Source organism: Nilaparvata lugens, chromosome X (genome assembly GCF_014356525.2).
Source record: "Nilaparvata lugens isolate BPH chromosome X, ASM1435652v1, whole genome shotgun sequence".
NCBI classification, from domain to species: domain Eukaryota; kingdom Metazoa; phylum Arthropoda; class Insecta; order Hemiptera; family Delphacidae; genus Nilaparvata; species Nilaparvata lugens.
This window is the reverse complement of record NC_052518.1, coordinates 20,152,865-20,172,572: the sequence shown is the minus strand read 5'-3', so window position 1 is coordinate 20,172,572 and position 19,708 is coordinate 20,152,865. Positions and strand designations below refer to the sequence as shown.

The window sequence follows — 19,708 nt, the reverse complement described above, 5'->3', positions numbered from 1 at the left end:
CCTTCATTACTGCTTCATACACCTTCTATTTCGCTTCTATTCCAATTTCATTTTTCGCTATGAAACTTCTCCAGGCCCCATTAATTGCAAACTTAGCCACAGATATGGTACGTGTTCTTTCACATGCTCAGCAAATGACATCTTCGGCGTGAGCACATCGCCCAAGTACTTATACCTATTAACCACTTCAATTCTATTCTCATTCAAAAACCATTTCTCATAGCTAGCCAAGCGACATCCTCTCCTGAAAACCATAATCTCAGACTTATCAGTATTGATCTCCAACCCCCATCTGTCGCAGTATTCGCTCAAATCGTCTACCATGCGTTGTAAAGCTTCCGGCGTTGTGGCAAACAAGACAAGGTCGTCGGCGTATAGTAGGGCTTTCACATTAAGTTCGTCCATCCAAACTCCCTCAACCATGTTTTCACATAAATCATTCACAAACATAGAAAACAGAATTGGTGATAAGATACATCCTTGCTTTAGGCCGCTTAATGTCTCAACATAGCTGGTCATCTTCGTACCACACCATATGCTAGCTTTGGTAGACTTGTACAATTGGTGGATTATTTTGATGAACTGATTGGATAGCCCTAAATCGTACAATTTATGGATGAGTGCATTTCTATCAAATTTATCGAATGCGGCTCTCAAATCTACAAAGAAACAGTAAACTTTAGCACCTTTCCTTTGCAATTTGAAGCTAATGATACATGAGAGATTAAATACATTATCCATAGTGGAGTACCCCTTTCTGAAACCAGCCTGGTATTCACACAGAACATCATTCATATGCACCCACTTTTCGAGTCTTGCCAGTAAAATTGTTGCAAACCATTTCGAAAAAGCATTAACAAATGATATACCTCTGTAATTTTGTACATTTGCCGTGTCACCTTTTCTATGGACCGGGAATATTACTGCCTCTGTAAAGTTGGATGGTACATCTGCATTCCGCAAAACGTGATCGAATAAACAGCGCACTTTAACCCTTCAATTCGACTGGCATATTTTTGATAAAACTCAATTGGAAGACCATCTGTACTCGGTGCCTTGTTATCTTTTCATCTTCTAAGCGCACTCTCAATCTCTGGTATTTCTATCAAACTATCCAACCTATCATCTCTTCTAAACGGGATTGCATAATCTATTGACATTGCAGATTTATTTGGGGTGAAAAGATTCTTAAAATGTTCAGTCCAGTCCTCTGCATTCATTGTTCTATTTATTACTCGTTTGTTGCTTTTAAACATTTTTACTGTATCCCAAAATGTTTTAGATTCTCTAATGTTCACTAATTTATTGCACATATCCTGATAATAGCTCTTTTTCTTATTTCGGCACAAATTCTTATATTCATTCTTGGCCTGTAGATACACATCTTTAACACAACTAGCATTGGTTCTCCTGAATAATTTAAGATTGTTAAAACTAGGTACTCGTGCTCTTTCACACTCCCAGTCACACCACACTTGTTTCAATTGGCGCTTCATTCCACTTCTATGATGCATTCCATTTAAACCTCCCTTTATCACGTTCAAAACTTGCGCGGTCCCAGCTTCAGAGCTATTAACATCGATTACTAAATCCTGTAATTTCCTTCTCACACGTTTTTTATAAATTTCTTTTTCACCCTCTATCCACCTGTATCTAGGTAGAAGAGGCAGATAAGCTTCACCCTCTTGCAACTCAGAACTGGTAATTTGTAGTTCGATGGGAAAATGATCTGAAAATATAACTGAGTCTACTTTGAAGTCATCTATTAGGTTTAACATTTTTTCAGATACACAACAAAGATCGATCACAGATGCTCCCATGCTGTTAATAAATGTTAATTCCCCTTTGACGTCACTCTCTGTTCTACCGTTCACTATTACCAGATCATGTCTTTCGCATAGATCTAAAACTGTTCTACCCCTTCTATTCACTATAACATCCTTTGATTCCCTGCTGTTGTTAACTCTCACCCCATGTCCTGTTAATTCATTAGGAATTATTTGACAATTTCCTACCCTACGGTTAAAATCGCCTAGTAGAATAAAATTCTTATCTAGCCCACATTCCTCCAGCAAATCCCACAATTTCCAGCAAGTCCCCATCCCATCTATCCTGTCAACTATTCAAATATACTGCAACTACATATGCATATTTATACCCCATCAAAGTTGACTGATAGTACGTTTGTATCGCCCACAACCTCAAACCTCGCATTTTTCTGTAAATTTTTTCTACTGTACCCCAGCAACGTTCCCCCACTAGCTCTACCTCTATTACTCGCTCTCAAGGCCGGCATAAAACGCATATCGTATTCGGAGAATACATTCACAATTAATTCACTATCCGATTCTTCTAAAAAAGTTTCACACAAACTAAAAATATCGTAGCTCTTAATAAATCTTATAAAATCTTAATCATGCACCTTACCTTTCAAACCTGCTACATTGTAGCCTAACAACTTATAATTAGAACAATCATTATTATGACTTCCGTTGGAAAAACTCAAAACCCTGGCAGACAACACTTTCCTACTTAATAGATACAATATCCGTGTCAGTTCCGTCTCGATGCACTCCTGACGCTCTCCCTCCATCCACAATTTTCTTGAAACACTTTTCAAACTCCAAATGAAACATCTCTTTTATTTTAGTTAGTCCATCTTGTTTTCCTGCCTTCAATCCGTCCTCGTCTGAATAAGTGAACACTTGTCCGTCTATGAAAAGTCTATCCACGTTGACATTCACTTTTATTCCTTCTACTGATCGGGACAGCTCTTTTTTGCATTCGAAGAGTATTGCACGTGTACGGCGAGTTTCGATACTATAGTCCCTATGAACGACAAAACTTGAACCTTTCAGCCTATATGTGTTTTTCAAGATGCAGTCAAAGACCCTATCCACTGGTATGTGAGCTATTATAGGAGCACCATCCTTCTTCGCACCTAGGATGTGTGCTCGATTCACACCTATATCTTTATCACACTTCAAAACTTCTGTACAAAAATCCTTAATCACAGCATTGCAACGTACATCATTTTTAATCTACTTGAGTCCCTTAAAAATCAAGTTATTTCGTCTGGACCGATCCTCTAAGTTATTCAATCTTTTTATCAGTTTATAATTATCTTCCTTCAGCGATCGCAGTTCTTCCTTGATCTTTTTGTTTTCTGCGTTGAGCTCCTCGAAGCACTGCATTATGCCCTTTTAATCCAATTTTGTAGCCAACGAACTCAGTTTCTCATCAAACAACTTGCTAAGTACAGAATCCATGTTATCTAATTGTTGATCTATGTGTGGAAGAGCACTCGATGATGAATTAACACCTGACGAGGAAACTGTAGCACGTTTTTTCTCCTGCTTCTCACCGTCCGGCGAACTGAGAACACGTTTCTCTCTTTTACTCCTCGATGGTGCAAGATATTTATCAACCGTATTTTGCATTCGTTCAAACGTTCAGTAAATCACCAGTAATTATAACTTTCACAACAAAACAAACCGTCACAAATAGGTTAGAATTTTAACACGAACAGACGTTTCAACAACAAGTAGATAAAGCGATAAGAGACAGTAACTAAAGTCGACTGACCTCTGCCGTGGCTGATAGCCGACTCCCCTGTGTTTGTTTGTTTGTTCCCTATAGACTCGAAAACCACTTGACAGAGCGGCATGAAACTTTGGGAATATGTTGTGTGAATATTGGGGATGGTTTCTGACCAGAAATTTTAATAGGGGGTCTAATAATAATTATCTATTAATCCATTTTACAGTCCTATGTTTTCGAAATTTTCGGCCGAGCGGCTACCGAAGAACAGAAAAATGATCATGATTCAAGATGATATGATTTAGCATCTAAAGTTACCATCTGTATTATAAACACGTCACCCTGTGATAAATTGTGTACTGGTATTAAAAGGGTAGTTTGGAGTTGGTGTAGTTGATTGGTACCAGCTGTAGATAATCGTTCCATAGAAGACCTACACAAATAATTATCACTCCCCTATCATTAAGAAACTGGAAAATGTTGGAAAAATTCTCCTCATGAAAGAGAGTTGTTCATATTGCATTCATTAATTACTGAAGAAAGACAGACTAATTTACATTTTATCAAATTTAGCTTAGCTTATATTCATCCAAATGGAAGATGGAAAGAATATGAAATTCGGTGTAATTCATCGTACATTGCATATTTCCTGGACCATCTATTGACAAACAACAACTATGAACGCATTAAATTCATCTTTGAAACACTGATTTAAGCTATTTATTTTTTTTCAATTCAAAACTTTACTGATAGATATCACTATCAATCGATTGAGAAGAATATGTTTTCGGAAGAATAAATGCTGCATGACTAAGCACATAGGAAGTCCGTATTAAGATTTAAATAAAAATATTGATTGTCAGATAAATTTCATGATTCAAGTGTGACATGAGATACACTGACTTTTTGGCGGTACGAAGTTCGCCGGGTAAGCTAGTTGTTTGATAAATCAGTGGCTTTGGCAATTAAAAGTAGCTTTTTTAATTTGTTGGTCATATCAGGGAATATGAGTTGAGATACTACTAGAGGTATTAAGAAGTAATATGGTATTTATCAATCGTTTGATGTGTAGAATATCAATGATTAATAACAATTGATCATTCGGTTGGGTACTACAGAATACTTGAACAGTTGAAGTTGTTGTATACATTCATAAGAATGTTTACCCTATTAGCAGCTCTTTAAGGAGAATGTTCCTAACTTATCTCTCATTTTCATATATAATTATAATCACTAAATCATATTTCATCGAGCCGTAGCCTACTACCAAATTTGATTGAAATAAAATTGATCTTATATAAAATTCGAAAACAAAAATATAAGATTCACCATTGATTTGATATCGCAATATTATGATAGTGAATTTTGACGATTGATCTATATTTTCAGCTGCATACTGGAACATGGCTTGTGGACGGAAACCCCCAACTAGTTCTGTTCGACATCGGCTCAGCTGCATGGAAGCTAGACGAATACAAACAAGAATTATGGCAGAAGGCGAATGTTGGTATCCCACACTTGGATGTTGAAGCTAATGATGCTGTTATTCTCGGATACCAAGTAGCAGAATTCATCGCAGAGGTGAAATTATTAAAATTCTCCATATCAATTTTCCTCTAATTTATCAAAACTCTATTCTATTCTGCTCCTATTCAGATGAGATAAGTTGTAGAAATTGCATTAGTCATTGTGACTGAAAGTATGCTTGGTTTTAAACCACGGTAATTTTGAGAGTCAATTTTAAAACATAGATTTATTCATTGAACGACGGTTAAGGCCCCACCGTTCAATATATACAATCACAATTTTATACACTGTATTTTTATTCCATGGCGAGCTTATACATTGCAAAATGTCAAGCAAAAAATGTCCAGGCAACGAATGTTCAAAAAAAGTATGGAGGGAAAAGTTTGGAGAAGTTTTTATCCCATGTCGAGCTTATACATTGCAAAATGTCAAGCAAAAAATGTCCAGGCAACGAATGCTCAAAAAAAGGTATGGAGGGAAAAGTTTTTATTCCATGGCGAGCTAATACATTGCAACATGTCAAGCAAAAAAAAAAAGGTGCAGAGGGTAAAGTTTGGAACACAATTTTTGACCCAGCAGCTCTTTTAAGGATATTAAGGGAGTAAACATATCAAAAGTCCTCACCCCTATCCCCTGTGCCAAGTGGGTGGGGGTGGTTTGAAAGTACCATATTTTGTTTTTTTGCATATATCGAACAATATGCGTCTTTCGGAAATTTTTGTCGAATACAAAATTAAAGCTTACAACTTAGCCTACAAGTTTTATGCATAATATTTCTCCATATCTCTTCTAGTTTTCTAGGTATGAGCTCACGAAGGTGTCACATTTTGATGAAAACCCCTTCCGACTCCGATTTGTTAATCTTTTTCACCTTTTAACTTTCTAACATTTGATTGAAAAAATCCAAATCAAGCTGCAAAGTCAAAAATTGTGTCACAGACACCCCCTTCAAATGTAATTGTCAAACAATCAATTGTTGCAGCAATGAATAAAATATCACCCCCTACATTGAAGCTGCTATAACAATGGAAGGAAAACTTGGAATAGTGAAATAATACATCATTTCAAAGAGAATTCAATTCTCTACAAACCTACGATAAGCATCAGTTTTTATTATGCATTGTTGGAGAGTTATAAGCCCTGAAAGAGCAAAACATTGGATAAATACCTGTTATTTCAACAATCACACACCTTCAAGAGCGAATATCTCGAGAACCGTTGGGAATATCACAAAATTCGACTGAACAAAAAGTGTAGAGAATTTATCAAGCTTTATTTGAATAGTTATTTAAGTCGGTTAAACGCATTGTTCTCAATATATGAGCGTGGTAGCAAAATGCTGAAAAATGCAACTTTTAAACCACTCTCATCCCCTTAGCACATTAGTTAGGAATGGGGACTTTTGATATGTTCTCCACCTAACTAGTCTCAACAAAGCTGCAAAGTCAAAAATTTTGTTTAAAACATTCCCTCAAGATTCCTTTGTCAATTGGTCTATTGTTGCAAAAATGGAGATTCCACACTCAACACTAAAGCTGCTGCAAAAGGTGTAGGGAAATTCGTAAGAGCGTGAAGTTATACATCAAATTGAAGAGAATTTAATTCCTTATAAGCTTATCAGCATGAATTTTTCTCGTTGATTATTAAAAAATTATAAGAGCAAAAATATAAAAAAATTGGTGGCAAACGTGTTTTTTTCAAAAATGTCACACCTTCAATAGCAGATATCTCGAAAACTAGAGGAGATATAGAAAAAGTTGTACAATAAATATTGTAGGAAATTATGTAAGCTTCAATTTGTTATATGCCAGTCAAGTCCGTAGGATAAGCTACATAGTTTTTGAGTTTTATGCGAGAAACCAAAAACCACCTTTAAACCACCCTCACCCCCTTAGTACAGGGGGTAGGGGTGGGGACTTTTGATATGCTTACCTCCTTACTACCCTAAACAGAACTGCGGGGTCAAAAATTGTCTTCCCCACTTTTCTCTCTATAACCTTTCCTTGACTGGACTATGTCAATTGATCTATTGTTGTTAAACTGAAGATTTTACACTCAACTCTATAACGGCTGCAACAATCGTAGGGATATGCTTAAAATGATGAAATAATACATTAAATTGAAAAGAATATGAGCTCATGATTAGCACGGATTTTTTCAATCAATTGTTGAAAAGTTATAAGGTCAAAAAGATGAACAAATCGGAGTCGGAAGGGTTTTTATTCAAAATGTGACACCTTCGTGAGCTCATACCTAGAAAACTAGAAGAGATATGGAGAAATATTATGCATAAAACTTGTAGGCCAATTTGTAAGCTTCAATTTTTATTCGACAAAAATTTCCGAAAGACGCATATTGTTAGAGATATATGCAAAAAACCGAAATATGGTACTTTCAAACCACCCCCACCCACTTGGCACAGGGGATAGGGGTGAGGACTTTACTTTTGATATGGTTACCCCCTTACTATCCTTAAAAGAGCTGCTGGGTCAAATATTGTGTTCCAAATTTTTCTCTCTACAATCTTTCGTTGACTGGACTATTATTACTGATGCAGGGTTTTTTTCTCTAGAATGAGAAACAAATAAGAAATTGCCGACTACTGTTCATGGAAATCTTCAATCACTAAAAAGTGGTAGACAACATCTGATTGGTTTTATTCTTGTTTATTGTTATATTTGATGTATAGTTTACGGATCGAAATTATAAGGTTTTGTGTTGGAAACTTTTATTATTAAACATTAATATATTAACAATTTAATAAAAAGAATATAAAAACTTGTAGTACCCTTTATTATTAAAAACTTTAAATTATTTATATTTGTTGTATTAAAACATTAAATATTTTCCATTAAAAGTTTTTAATAATTAAGGGTACTACAAGTTTTTGTATTGTTTGTATTAATTTGTGAATACATTTTAATAGGCTTTCATTTTGAATTCAAAATGATGTTTGAATCCAAACATTAACTCAATATAACCTCTATACTATTTATTTTAGATCAGAGTTGGGAGGAGTTTTGGACAGATGCTTGTTGTATCTTACCGCTTTGTATTCATTGTCTATGTCTTTCACTTGAGGTTTATATCTATGATTTAAGTAAGGTCTATGCCCACTGTTTAATTAAGGTTTCAAGGTAGAGTGAAATTAGGTTTAGGACATCTAGCATGTGATTTTATAAACCTATACATTTTTCGATAATGTTTTTTTAGTTCAGAAATGCAGCTGAAGAACTGAGCAAGAGCCCTCCACAAATTGTAGCTCACTTTCATGAGTGGCAAGCCGGAGTGGGTCTAATTGCTCTGAGAACTCGCTTGGTGAATGTTGCTACAGTATTCACCACTCATGCTACGTTATTAGGGCGTTACCTATGTGCTGGAAACACCGATTTCTACAATAATCTGTCAAACGTGAGTAATTAAAAAAAAAAACATTTAAAGGTTAAATATTTAAAATTATGGAAACATATTGTAGGTAGTGAATTTTATCAATGACAAAATTAAAATATTTATTCACCCAAATTATAAGGGCGAGATGTTGGTGATGAATGTTGGAAGTGAAAGTGAAATTAATGTTTTCAAAAATTGTTTTTTTTGTGATTGGTTGATTTATTTTTTATGTTTTTGCGCTTGATGAAAATCTAGGTCAAAATATGTTCTAAGATAAGATACTAAGTACTACTTACTACTAGTTTGTGAGGAATTCAAAATTTTATATTGGTTGCAGAAAAGTCTGTTGAATGAATGAATGAATTGTATTTGCCAAAACAAAATACAAAAAAGCGTAATATAAAAAAGTATATGCTACTGCACTTAAACCAAGATACATAGATTTATTTAATTAGATATAATAACAAAATGATATCCTTTATATTATAAATAATAGTTATCAAATGAAGATTTAATTTATTTTCACATGCATAAGTACAGTAGGTGAGGCAAAAACACCGGCAAAAGGAAGATTCCTTGTGCGCCAGTGTGAGTCGTAAATCAGCTTAATCAGGGATGTAATATATAAACTTGAATTTAGCTTATGAAGTGTTCGAAAATGTAATTTAGAATATGAAATTGATTATTATATAAAAGTCAACTATTGAAAATAATTAAAGTTCAGCCATGTCTCTATGGCTCTTTTTCTGTGTTTATTAATTCGGAAATTATTAAGTGGAAATTAACTTTCTAGTTTATTTATGAATAATTTACTGCTAATGTAGTAAAGTTATAATTTATGTCATCGGCTAGAGGGAAATTATGCTCATATTTAAAACTGTAATTTGTTATGCAACTAAGATATAACTGTCGTATAGTTTTAACATCAAATTCACTGAACAAAATCTCACTATCATAAGTTCTAGGTTTCTTTAAAATTGTCTTTATGATGAATTTTTGTATTAGAAAAAGGTTTTTAATATGGGTATCGAAAGTCCCACCCCAAACTACTAAACCATATCGCATTAGGGATTCTACTAGTGCCGTATATTCCTGTTTGCATTCTGAAAAAGAGCACATTTTTCAATTTTTTTTTCATTTTTCAAGATATGTATTTTAGTCTCTTACATAATAAGTTTACATGGATGTCCCATTTGGGACACTCATCGATCCATATACCAAGATATTTGAGGTTTGATTTCTTATTAATAACAGGACAGGAGCATCTATCAATGTCTGGTTGATTTATTGAAGAACAGTTTGAATGGATTTTTAACTAATATTGATTGTTAGGTTTACCCTCTCTATTTGCTGGAAAAGCTATGGTTTTTTCTACATTTAAACTCAAAGCATTGAAGTCCATCCAATTCTTCACAATATTCATATCATGTTCTGCAACAATGAAAGTATCATTCCAATCATTTTCTGAAAATATAATAACTGAATCATCAGCAAAAGATGAAATTCTCCCATTTTTTAGCTTAACATTTAGCAAATCATTTACATGAAGAATGAAAAATATTGGTGAAAGTACAGTTCCCTGGGGCGGCCGTAAGATGACAGTTTCTCTATACTTCTATTGTTATTTATTGTTAAAATTTGGGATCTATCTTCCAAGTAACTTCTTATGCATTTTAATGAATGACCTCTGAAACCATACTTCTCCAATTTTTTGCAAATTTTATCATGTGGTATGGTATCGAAAGCCTTCGATAAATCCATGAAGACTGTAATGTTAGGAAAAATAATGAAAAATGTCACATTAAATATTATCAAGTTAACTTGAGAGAGAATTGATTTTGTAGTTCAAACTTGTCGATCTCGTACCGCCAAAACAAAATTTTAAACTTGCCGCCTTTTAATGTCAATAAATCAGGTTGAATAAATGAACTCGATTGAATTGTAACAATAGTTTATTTAATTTTTTATAAAGTTTTGACATTGTACAAATTAAATAACCAGATTATAACTTAAAATTTAACTTTTATTTGGTTGATACATTGAATTATATAACTCAGATTTCAGTAGCATTGAGATTTAATTGCTCCAGGTAGAGGAAGTTCATAATATATCCTGTTTGATTCCGTACCTTTTTCACCTGAGATTTCCACGAGTTAGAACAAAAAATTTGGTTGCTCCACATTTATTGATAAAATTTTAATTAATAGCTTATTATTTCATTTATTTGTTCAATTAAACATAAAGTAGAAAATTTGTTTATTAATGTAACTTTTGAAAGTGTCAATTTAAATTTTTTAAGGTGATTAAAATTAATAGTGGAATCTTGGGTAAATTCACGTGAGTAGAAAATTAATTAATCTAATCTATTTGAGAAAATCAGTAAAATTTGTTTATTATTTTAAAAATTAGGTCTTGTCAAAAAGAAAACATAATTCAGAGAATAGGTTTGGTAGTAATAAGTTTTTTATTGTTTAACATTCTTCTATTTTGTAAACTTGAAAAGTTTTCAATAAAAGTAATCAGATGCAATGTATTTTATTTATTGCCAACGCATTGTCAACTTAATGAAAATGGTAAATTTGTTAGTTTAGGATCCAGAGTAGAATGATGAATATTTTTATTAGACAAGAGGCAAAATCCTTCTTGGAAAATAAGAGTATCAAATGATTCTATCTCTGAAGTGGGGTTTCGGTGCGGATACAATCAAAGTAGACACACGAAACGCTCCAAGACTGCAAGTGGTTTTTTCTTGGAATTTAACATATCTGTTACATTGTTTACAAAATATACTAGCGCATCCTCAGTACTTTTATTAGATCACTTTTTTCTATTAGAAAAAACGACTAGCAGTCAGATATTTTACAATAAATGAAATAATCACTCACTGTGACAACGTGATCTTTCGGCAGGTCCGCCATCTTCTTGGTAACAACCAATATTGTAAAATATCTGACTGCTAGTCGTTTTTTCTAATAGCGAAAAGTGGTTTAATAATAAGCAGTTCGTGATGGAAAACAACATTGAAGACTTTTATTAGGTTGGAAACCATATTGGTTCTTATTAATAATGTTATTATTTTGTATGAACTTCATTATTCGTTTTTTAAATAAATTTTCAAATATTTTGGCAAGGATATTAAGCTTTTGCTAATTAAGCTTATTGGCCTATAGTTACCTGGATCTTTTTTATCACCTTTTTTAAGAATCGGTTTAATGTTTGCTTTTTTAAATAAATTTTCAAATATCTTGGCAAGGATATTAAGCTTTTGCTAATTAAGCTTATTGGCCTATATTTACCTGGATCTTTTTTATCACCTTTTTTAAGAATCGGTTTAATGTTTGCTATATCAATTGAATCAGGAAATACAGCGGTTTCAAAACATTTATTTACAATGTAAGAGAGGGGTTCAGCTATATCTGCTATCTGCTTTAGAGTTCTATTATATTATCAGGACCCGGACAAGAGTTATTTTTCAGAGTTTTTATAGTTTATATCACCTCCGGTGGATTTACGGGACTGAGAATAAAAGATGCATTTAATTCATTGGTTCTCTTATATGTGAAATCTGATGTGGTGGTATTTTGATCAATTTGAGCAGCCAAGTTTTTACCAACTTGCGAAAAATATCTATTTAATTCAGCTGAATCTATTTCTGGTTCATCATGTTTATTTTTTGTATCATCAATGATTTCATTCATGCAATTCCATAGTTCACGTTTATCACTACTGCATTCCTCTATTTTTGATCGATGATAGTTTTTTTTTGTTTCATCAATTAATCTGTTTAATAAGTTTTTATATGGTTTAAGATCATGTTTCAGTTTTGTGTTGAAATGTTCTTTTATTGATCTCTTATATAATTTATCTTTAGTTCTTATTAATTTTATTAGTCCAGAAGTAATCCATGGCTTCAAAGGCTTATATCTGTGTGGTATTTTTATTTCCTGACTAGAATTTTCAATACACTTAGTCAAAACCGAACAGAATATTTTTAGCAAATCGTTAACGTCATTGGATTGATTTTCACAAATACTATCCAATTTTTTATTACTTAATAAATCCTTTAATTTTTATAGTTAATTATTTTCTTATTGCTTATACAGTTGATTTTTTTATCTTGTTTAAAATTACTCACTCCTAAATGTAAAGTCACTGAGTAATGATCAGTAATAGTTGTTTTAAATATGTTTCTTACCGCACTGTCAAATACTTTATCAGTTGTTTTAAGAAATATGTGGTCTATAGACGACTCTGTTCGATTTGTAATTCTAGTGCTGCCATTTATAGAAGATCTAAAGCCATTTCATTTTAGATTATCAATATATGAAGTTATAATATTATCGTTAGAAAACATTGTTAAATTGTTATTGTTAAATTGTAACTGTGATTAAATTGCGTTTGAACGCCACAAAAACAAATCAGAGAGGTGAAAGACGTCTTTAATTTGCACTTAATCCCAGTTAAAATTTAACAATACCTGTCAAATATATATATATATATATATATATATATATATATATATATATATATATATATATAAATGAATGTTTGTTCGTTTGTATGTTTGTATGTTTGTTCCCTATAGACTCGAAAACTAATTGATGGATCGGTATGAAACTTTGGGAATATGTTGTGTGAATATTGGGGATGGTTTCTGACAAGAAATTTTAATAGGGGGGCTAATAATAATTATTTATTAATCCATTTTACAAACCTATGTTTTCGAAATTTTCGGCCGAGCGGCTACCGAAGAACGGAAAGATGATCATGATTCAAGATCATATTGTGATAATATTATTTAGCATCTAAAGTTACCAGCTGTATAATGAACAAGTCACCCTGTAATAAATTGTGTACTGGTATCAAAACGGTAGTTGTGATTTGAAGTTAGAATAGTTGATTGGTACCAGCTGTAGATAATTGTTCCTTAGAAGACCTATACAAATAATTATCACCCCCCTATCATTGAGAAACTGGAAAATGTTGGAAAAAAAATATTCACCTCATGAAAGAGAGTTGTTCATATTGCATTCATTAATTACTGAAGAATGACAGACTAATTTACATTTCTTTATTTAGCTTAGTTTATATTCATCCTAAAATGGAAGATGGAAAGAATATGGAATTGTGTAATTCATCGTACATCGCATATTTCCTGGACCATCTATTGACAATCAACAATTATGAACTATAGAAATTACTACCAATTGATTGAGAAGAATATGTTTTCGGAATAATAAATTCTGCATGACTAAGGACATAGGAAGTCCGTATTGAGATACATTGACTTTTTGGCGGTACGAAATTCGCTGGGTAAGCTAGTAAATTATAAATAAGAAACGTCGTATTCCCAATATGTTCAGTCATGTTCTGGAGTAGGGTCAACATTTATATTGTAAGAATAATAGTTATTGCGTTAGTAACAAGTTAGTGAATGTGTGTAATCTGAGTCAATGTGATTCATTGTTAGGTATGATGTAATTGATTATGAATTTATAATTACTGCTCCTATGCTTTGTCATAAAGAATCAACGCATACTCTAGTAGATAAACGGGGCTGGGGCTGGGCACGCTTTGCCGGATTTGACTGTTCTTCAAACAAAGCGTCCACGTAGTTCTCTGTCATCAAGCTGTGGTAAAAAGTCGATAAGTCAATGATTAGTACATTTAGAGCCGGTTTCCGAGCTCGGGATTTAGCTAAGTTCTAGACTTTAACTAGCTTTAAACTCTGGAGTCAGAAAATTGGCTTTCCGAATCAGAGCGTTAACGTAGTTGGGCACTTGAATAGACTCTGGAGTTTAGAGATCACGTTAGACCCTGGAGTTTATAATTTCGCTTTCTGAGTGAAGGGCTTATATGTCCAGAATTAGATTCTTGCCTCTTTCCGAGTCGAGGATTTATCAAAAATCGTTGAGTCCAGAACTTGAAACAGCGTAATTTTAAACCCTCGACTGGGGTAGGGTTTAAATTTAAGTTCTAGACTTAACTGAGCAAACACAATTCAGTATTGTTTTGGAGTAGATGAAAAACCAAAGAGATGTCATGGAATACCTAAATCATTTGGATTGCAATAAAATTGTATCAACTATGCGTAAAAAACTAACCTTATTTTACGAATGTGACATAACCTAAAAATGTTCAAGAAATATAATACAAGGATTGCCTTGGAATTTATATTTCAATATGAATGTTATTAATCAATGTCATATTCAACATATTAACAAAACAATAATAAATTATTATTCCAGTTTTTTTCAAAACAAATACGTTTTCAAACTCAATTGCCTAATGAAATTTTTATTCCAAAATCAAAGATCAATGATCAATAATAGCATTACGTAAAATGAAATGTTTATTCATTCATCTTTCAAAAGGTTAGGTTTTGCTTTGAAGAGGCCTACAAAGAAATCAAAACGTATTTTCACAAAATAATTTTACAAAATACATGCTCATTTGAATTATCCCGCTGCAATCAGTTGTTTTCGTTTTGCTATAATGCCAACAATACAACAGCAAAATATTGTGAATTTCCCTCATGTTAACTACGTTAAAGTCCTGGACTCAACTAAGTCGAGAACTCAATAGACCCCGGAGTTTAGAAGATAGAATCGTGACTCAGAAAGTCGATTTAGACCCGAGCGCATATTTTAGTCCTGGACTCTGTAAGTCCAGAACTTATAGATCCCGAGCTCGGAAACCGACCCTAAGAGTCTCGCCGTTTAAACACATACAATTTGTAAGACACTAGTTCAAGTAGTACCTCAGAAACTCAACAGTTAATATCAATCAAAACCATCGGTTTACGGTTCTAAATTTTTGTCTCATTTATTATTGATACATGGCGATAAACTTAATGGTTGTATCTTCTATTATCGTCACTTGTTGAATTTGATACATTTTTCTTTTTTAATTTTGCAGTTCAGCGTCGATGAAGAAGCCGGCAAAAGGCAGATTTATCATCGATACTGCATGGAAAGAGCTGCGTCACATCTGTGCCACTCGTTCACCACTGTATCTGAAATCACTGGTTACGAGGCCGAGCATTTGCTCAAGAGAAAAGCCGATATCATCACACCGAATGGATTGAACGTTATCAAGTTTTCAGCACTGCACGAGTTCCAAAACCTTCATGCACTGGCTAAAGACAAAATTCATGAGTTTGTCCGTGGACACTTTTATGGGTGAGTAAAGTAAAAATAATAATTTTAGTTTAAGTAAAATTAATTAATAGTAAAAATAAAACCAAAATGCAATGAAAAACCCTAACTGTGAAATAACATTCGTGATAATATGAACATTGAAAACGAGACTAATTGTTTGTTTTCTCTCATTTCTGTTTGAATGATTTCAAGATAACACTTCAAGTCCATACTGGAACACTAATATCTATCGAATAAAAATAATGAATTGATAGATAGTGTCTATCAATGGATTGCTGTATAAGTTGGGTTGAGAACATATTCAGGTTCAAGTCTGTTGTTTCTTTCTGAAAGTGTTATGATTGTACGCAATGTAATATTTTTTGTAGTAAATAATTTTTTATTGCGGATGTGGGCATCCATGAGATTTCAGCTTGTGCGTGGGTAATGGGAAGTGTGTGGGTGATTTTGTTAGATGATCACAAGTCCATGCCAACAGCGGGATTTGAACCCATGACCAGGTAACGCTAGCAGATTGAGTGGAACGCACATAGTGTGGAGGGAAGCGGTTGAACACAAATATATTTCATGTTATGTGGCGCCAGCATGGTGCAGAGATTGAGGTAGAGGTGAACTTCTTCCATAACATGGAATGTATTTGTATTACAGTGATGTACCTCCATCCCACTTTGACCTCTTCCCTTTACTATTTGCGCACCCCAAGTCGTCTCGGCTATCCTGACCGATTATAAAGGAATGAAACCATAATTACAATACACTGCATCAAAGTATTGTGGAAAATAATCCATATTGTAGACGTACAGTTTTAGGAGGGTTCCGAACCACAAGTGGTTTTTCAACTCATGAATCATATTCAAAGGAGGTGAATCAAGTGATCGCCCTTCCAACGGGTTTATCAGCGTGACCATTGAGTAAAACCGATTCCCGATTATTTTTTTTGTTTGATAGCATCGTTACGAATTTAATTTATTTTTCTATTTTAAATGCGTGTTAAGGTTTCCTTTTCTAAACTGCTTTATCTCCACTACCTGTTATTATATTTTTAATTTTTTCTAGGCATTATGATTTCGACCTTGATAAGACTTTGTATTTTTTCACTGCTGGTCGTTATGAATTTACAAACAAAGGAGCAGACATATTCATTGAAGCGCTGGCTCGTCTTAACCATTATTTGAAGGTAAAATAACTTATTTATACTTGTTTTATTCATCTGAAGGCATCATTGCAATCTTGAAGGCTGGTTATTCCATTAATGTCAAAATTTGATGTTTCATTAAGTTAGCTTCCATGCTATTATTGACTTATACATTAAATGTACTAGGTATCATTGACTTATACATTGACTCTACTATCATTGACTTATCGACTTTTTACGATGTACAAGGGTATTGAAACATCAAACGTATGTAGAAAAATATGATTTTCAGTTATAAATTTTATTATAATAAAAAGAGCATGTTGAACTGTCAGCTCAGTAACAATTGAGGAAAGGAAATTAGATTGGGAAATTAATCGTTAAAAATTCGGAAGTGTCCGAAACTAAAAGAGAATAAGTTTGAATTTGCTCTAGTGGAGGAAATGATTTTCTATTTTCTACAGTTAACAAGATATAATATAGATTTCAAAATTGTTGCATCAAAGTTCTTCTGTTTATGTTGAGATATATCGATTGCTCATAATATCGATGTGGGATACTTTGCAGTAAAAACTCACTTCTGTCATAGACGAATAATGTATGATTAGATCAACATTTTCTCTATACTTTTCTCTCTATATTTATTCAATTGTAATGGGGAAATTATTATATTGATTTTCATTGAAGCAATGATAAATCATTCTATAGGTATTTATGTATATGTAGCGACATTATGCTAAACTAATTTTATTCAAATGTATCGATAATGTAATCGAATTCTACTTATTTTCAGACATCACGTCAAGATGTAACGGTTGTTGCTTTCATGATATTCCCAGCTAGAACAAACAATTTCAATGTGGAGAGTCTGAGAGGTCATGCAGTAACCAAGAGTCTGCGAGATGCTATCAATGAAATCCAATCAAAAATGAGTAAAAGAATCTATGAAATATGCCTCAGGTAAGTGACATTTACTAAAGTTGACATTTAGTGCGTTTACTAAATGCGAGTAAAACTAAATACATATCTTTTTCCCCTAACTGAAGTGGTCAGCCTCCTGATGAGCTTGAGCTGATAATACAGTCATAACAACATCAATGTTAACTGCACTTGTCCAACAATAGAAAGAGTTGAATCAATCAAATATGTAGGTGTTTCCGTGGATCAGTATATTAAATGGGACGTTCACATTCAGAATCTATGCTTCAAACTAAAATATTTGATAACAATTTTTTACAGAATTAACCAATTAAAAGACTTGAATATTTTGAGAACGATTTAATACGCTTATGCTCATTCACTTTTCCATTATAATATAGAAGTATGAGGAGCAGAGCAGCGTATGACACTCATTTTAAAAAACTTTTTATAATACAAAAGCACATTATTAGAGCTGCGCTTGGAAGACCCAGACTCTATCCCAGCAGATTAATATTTGAAGAGATGGATCTACCAACGTTACGTCAAACTTATGTGACAAATTTAATTAGTTTTATTAATAAAAATTCACATCAATTTACCCGTCGCACAATCCCTTATAATATACGGCCAACTGTAGAAAATGCTTTCAATATTAATTTTACTTCATTAACATCTAGTAAACACCAATTTGAATATCAGAGTAATAAACTAATAAATAAAATTCCGGAAGACTTTATTAAGGATAAAATAACAAAAATCAAATTGAGATTAATAAGATCGTGGGTAAAACAGAACTATTATTTTAAAATTGAGAATTGAGTTGGCTAAATCAGTTTTTGGCAATATTAATTGTGTAAAAATTATTAAAACTTGACAATTAAATTATTTTTCTGTGTATCTATATTTTGTTCATCAAGTACTTGACTATTTATAAAATTCAACATCCATAGATTATCATCCATCAACAAAATTGTATCATTTGTACTGCTGTTATTAGATTAAAATATGTATTTCTTATTTTTAGAACTCGTGGCTGGAGCTCAAGGCTTCTTTTTCCAGTCACGCCAAAAACTATTGTAATTTAATGATTATTTTGTTTGTAAAAATATTTCTTGTACTGTATTTGGCAATAAATTCATTATATATTGTAGTTTGAAATATGCATTCCAAAACTGAACTACAGTACTTTCAAGATACCATCATTGAAGATTTTAACGAATTGATTTTTTTATTTCTTAAAAAAGGTATCTCACACATTCCCCCGTCATTAGACTGTGCAAGAGATCAGTGCTAAACTACTTTTCAAAAAACTGTGATTACTAGAAGGAATGACAAAGTTATTTCGAGCGAAATCATGTTGGCCCTGGAAATAACTTTTCATAGTGTCTACTTTCCAATGCTGAAATTAATTTTCTGTACCAGTGTTCAATATCACTAACTGTTTTAGACATTAATAAATGAATGACTTGACATTGAAACATTTATTAATATTAAATAAAACATCAAACCCACTACAAAAACTAAAAAAAAAAAATTATTAATATAAGACGGTGAGAGATCTATATTATAGACCTCTATTATACTATACTATATAGTATATTATATATAGTATAGTATTATACTATATGGTACTAATAGTATTACTACGATCTATATTATAGACCTCTCACCGTCTTATATTTCTTTAACAAACTAATGATTCTTGAATATATATGGAGGGACACTATAAAGATTAAAATCGGCATTGATTGAATTGGAAGCGTTAAGGTTATTTATTCTTCATTAGGCGGAGTTAAAACTACTACTAAACTTTTAATGTATATTATCATCTTTAGAAAGTAAACAATGTAATTGCTTTTATAAAATTTTAATCTTAATTCGTCGATCTATTTTAAATGATTAAAATACTACTCGTGTACTAATACTAATACTTGGGTAAGCTACCATATTTGAGTGAGTCAATTTCCGTAAAATCCATTTTCATGAATCATGATTTAATATTTGATATCTTACGGCCCAATTACTCAGTTAAATA

At 32.6% G+C, this 19,708-nt stretch overlaps 1 protein-coding gene across 1 annotated transcript in view; it reads left to right on the top strand.

The window, feature by feature from the left end:
• LOC111052493 (glycogen [starch] synthase) overlaps positions 1 to 19,708 on the top strand; it is a 49,349-nt gene that overhangs the window by 12,477 nt on the left and 17,164 nt on the right. Inside the window, exons 4-8 of the mRNA XM_022339188.2 lie at positions 4,930 to 5,121; positions 8,281 to 8,478; positions 15,376 to 15,638; positions 16,674 to 16,794; positions 17,546 to 17,712. Of these exons, the coding sequence (XP_022194880.1) occupies positions 4,930 to 5,121; positions 8,281 to 8,478; positions 15,376 to 15,638; positions 16,674 to 16,794; positions 17,546 to 17,712 (941 nt within the window). The remainder of the gene's footprint in view (positions 1 to 4,929; positions 5,122 to 8,280; positions 8,479 to 15,375; positions 15,639 to 16,673; positions 16,795 to 17,545; positions 17,713 to 19,708) is intronic.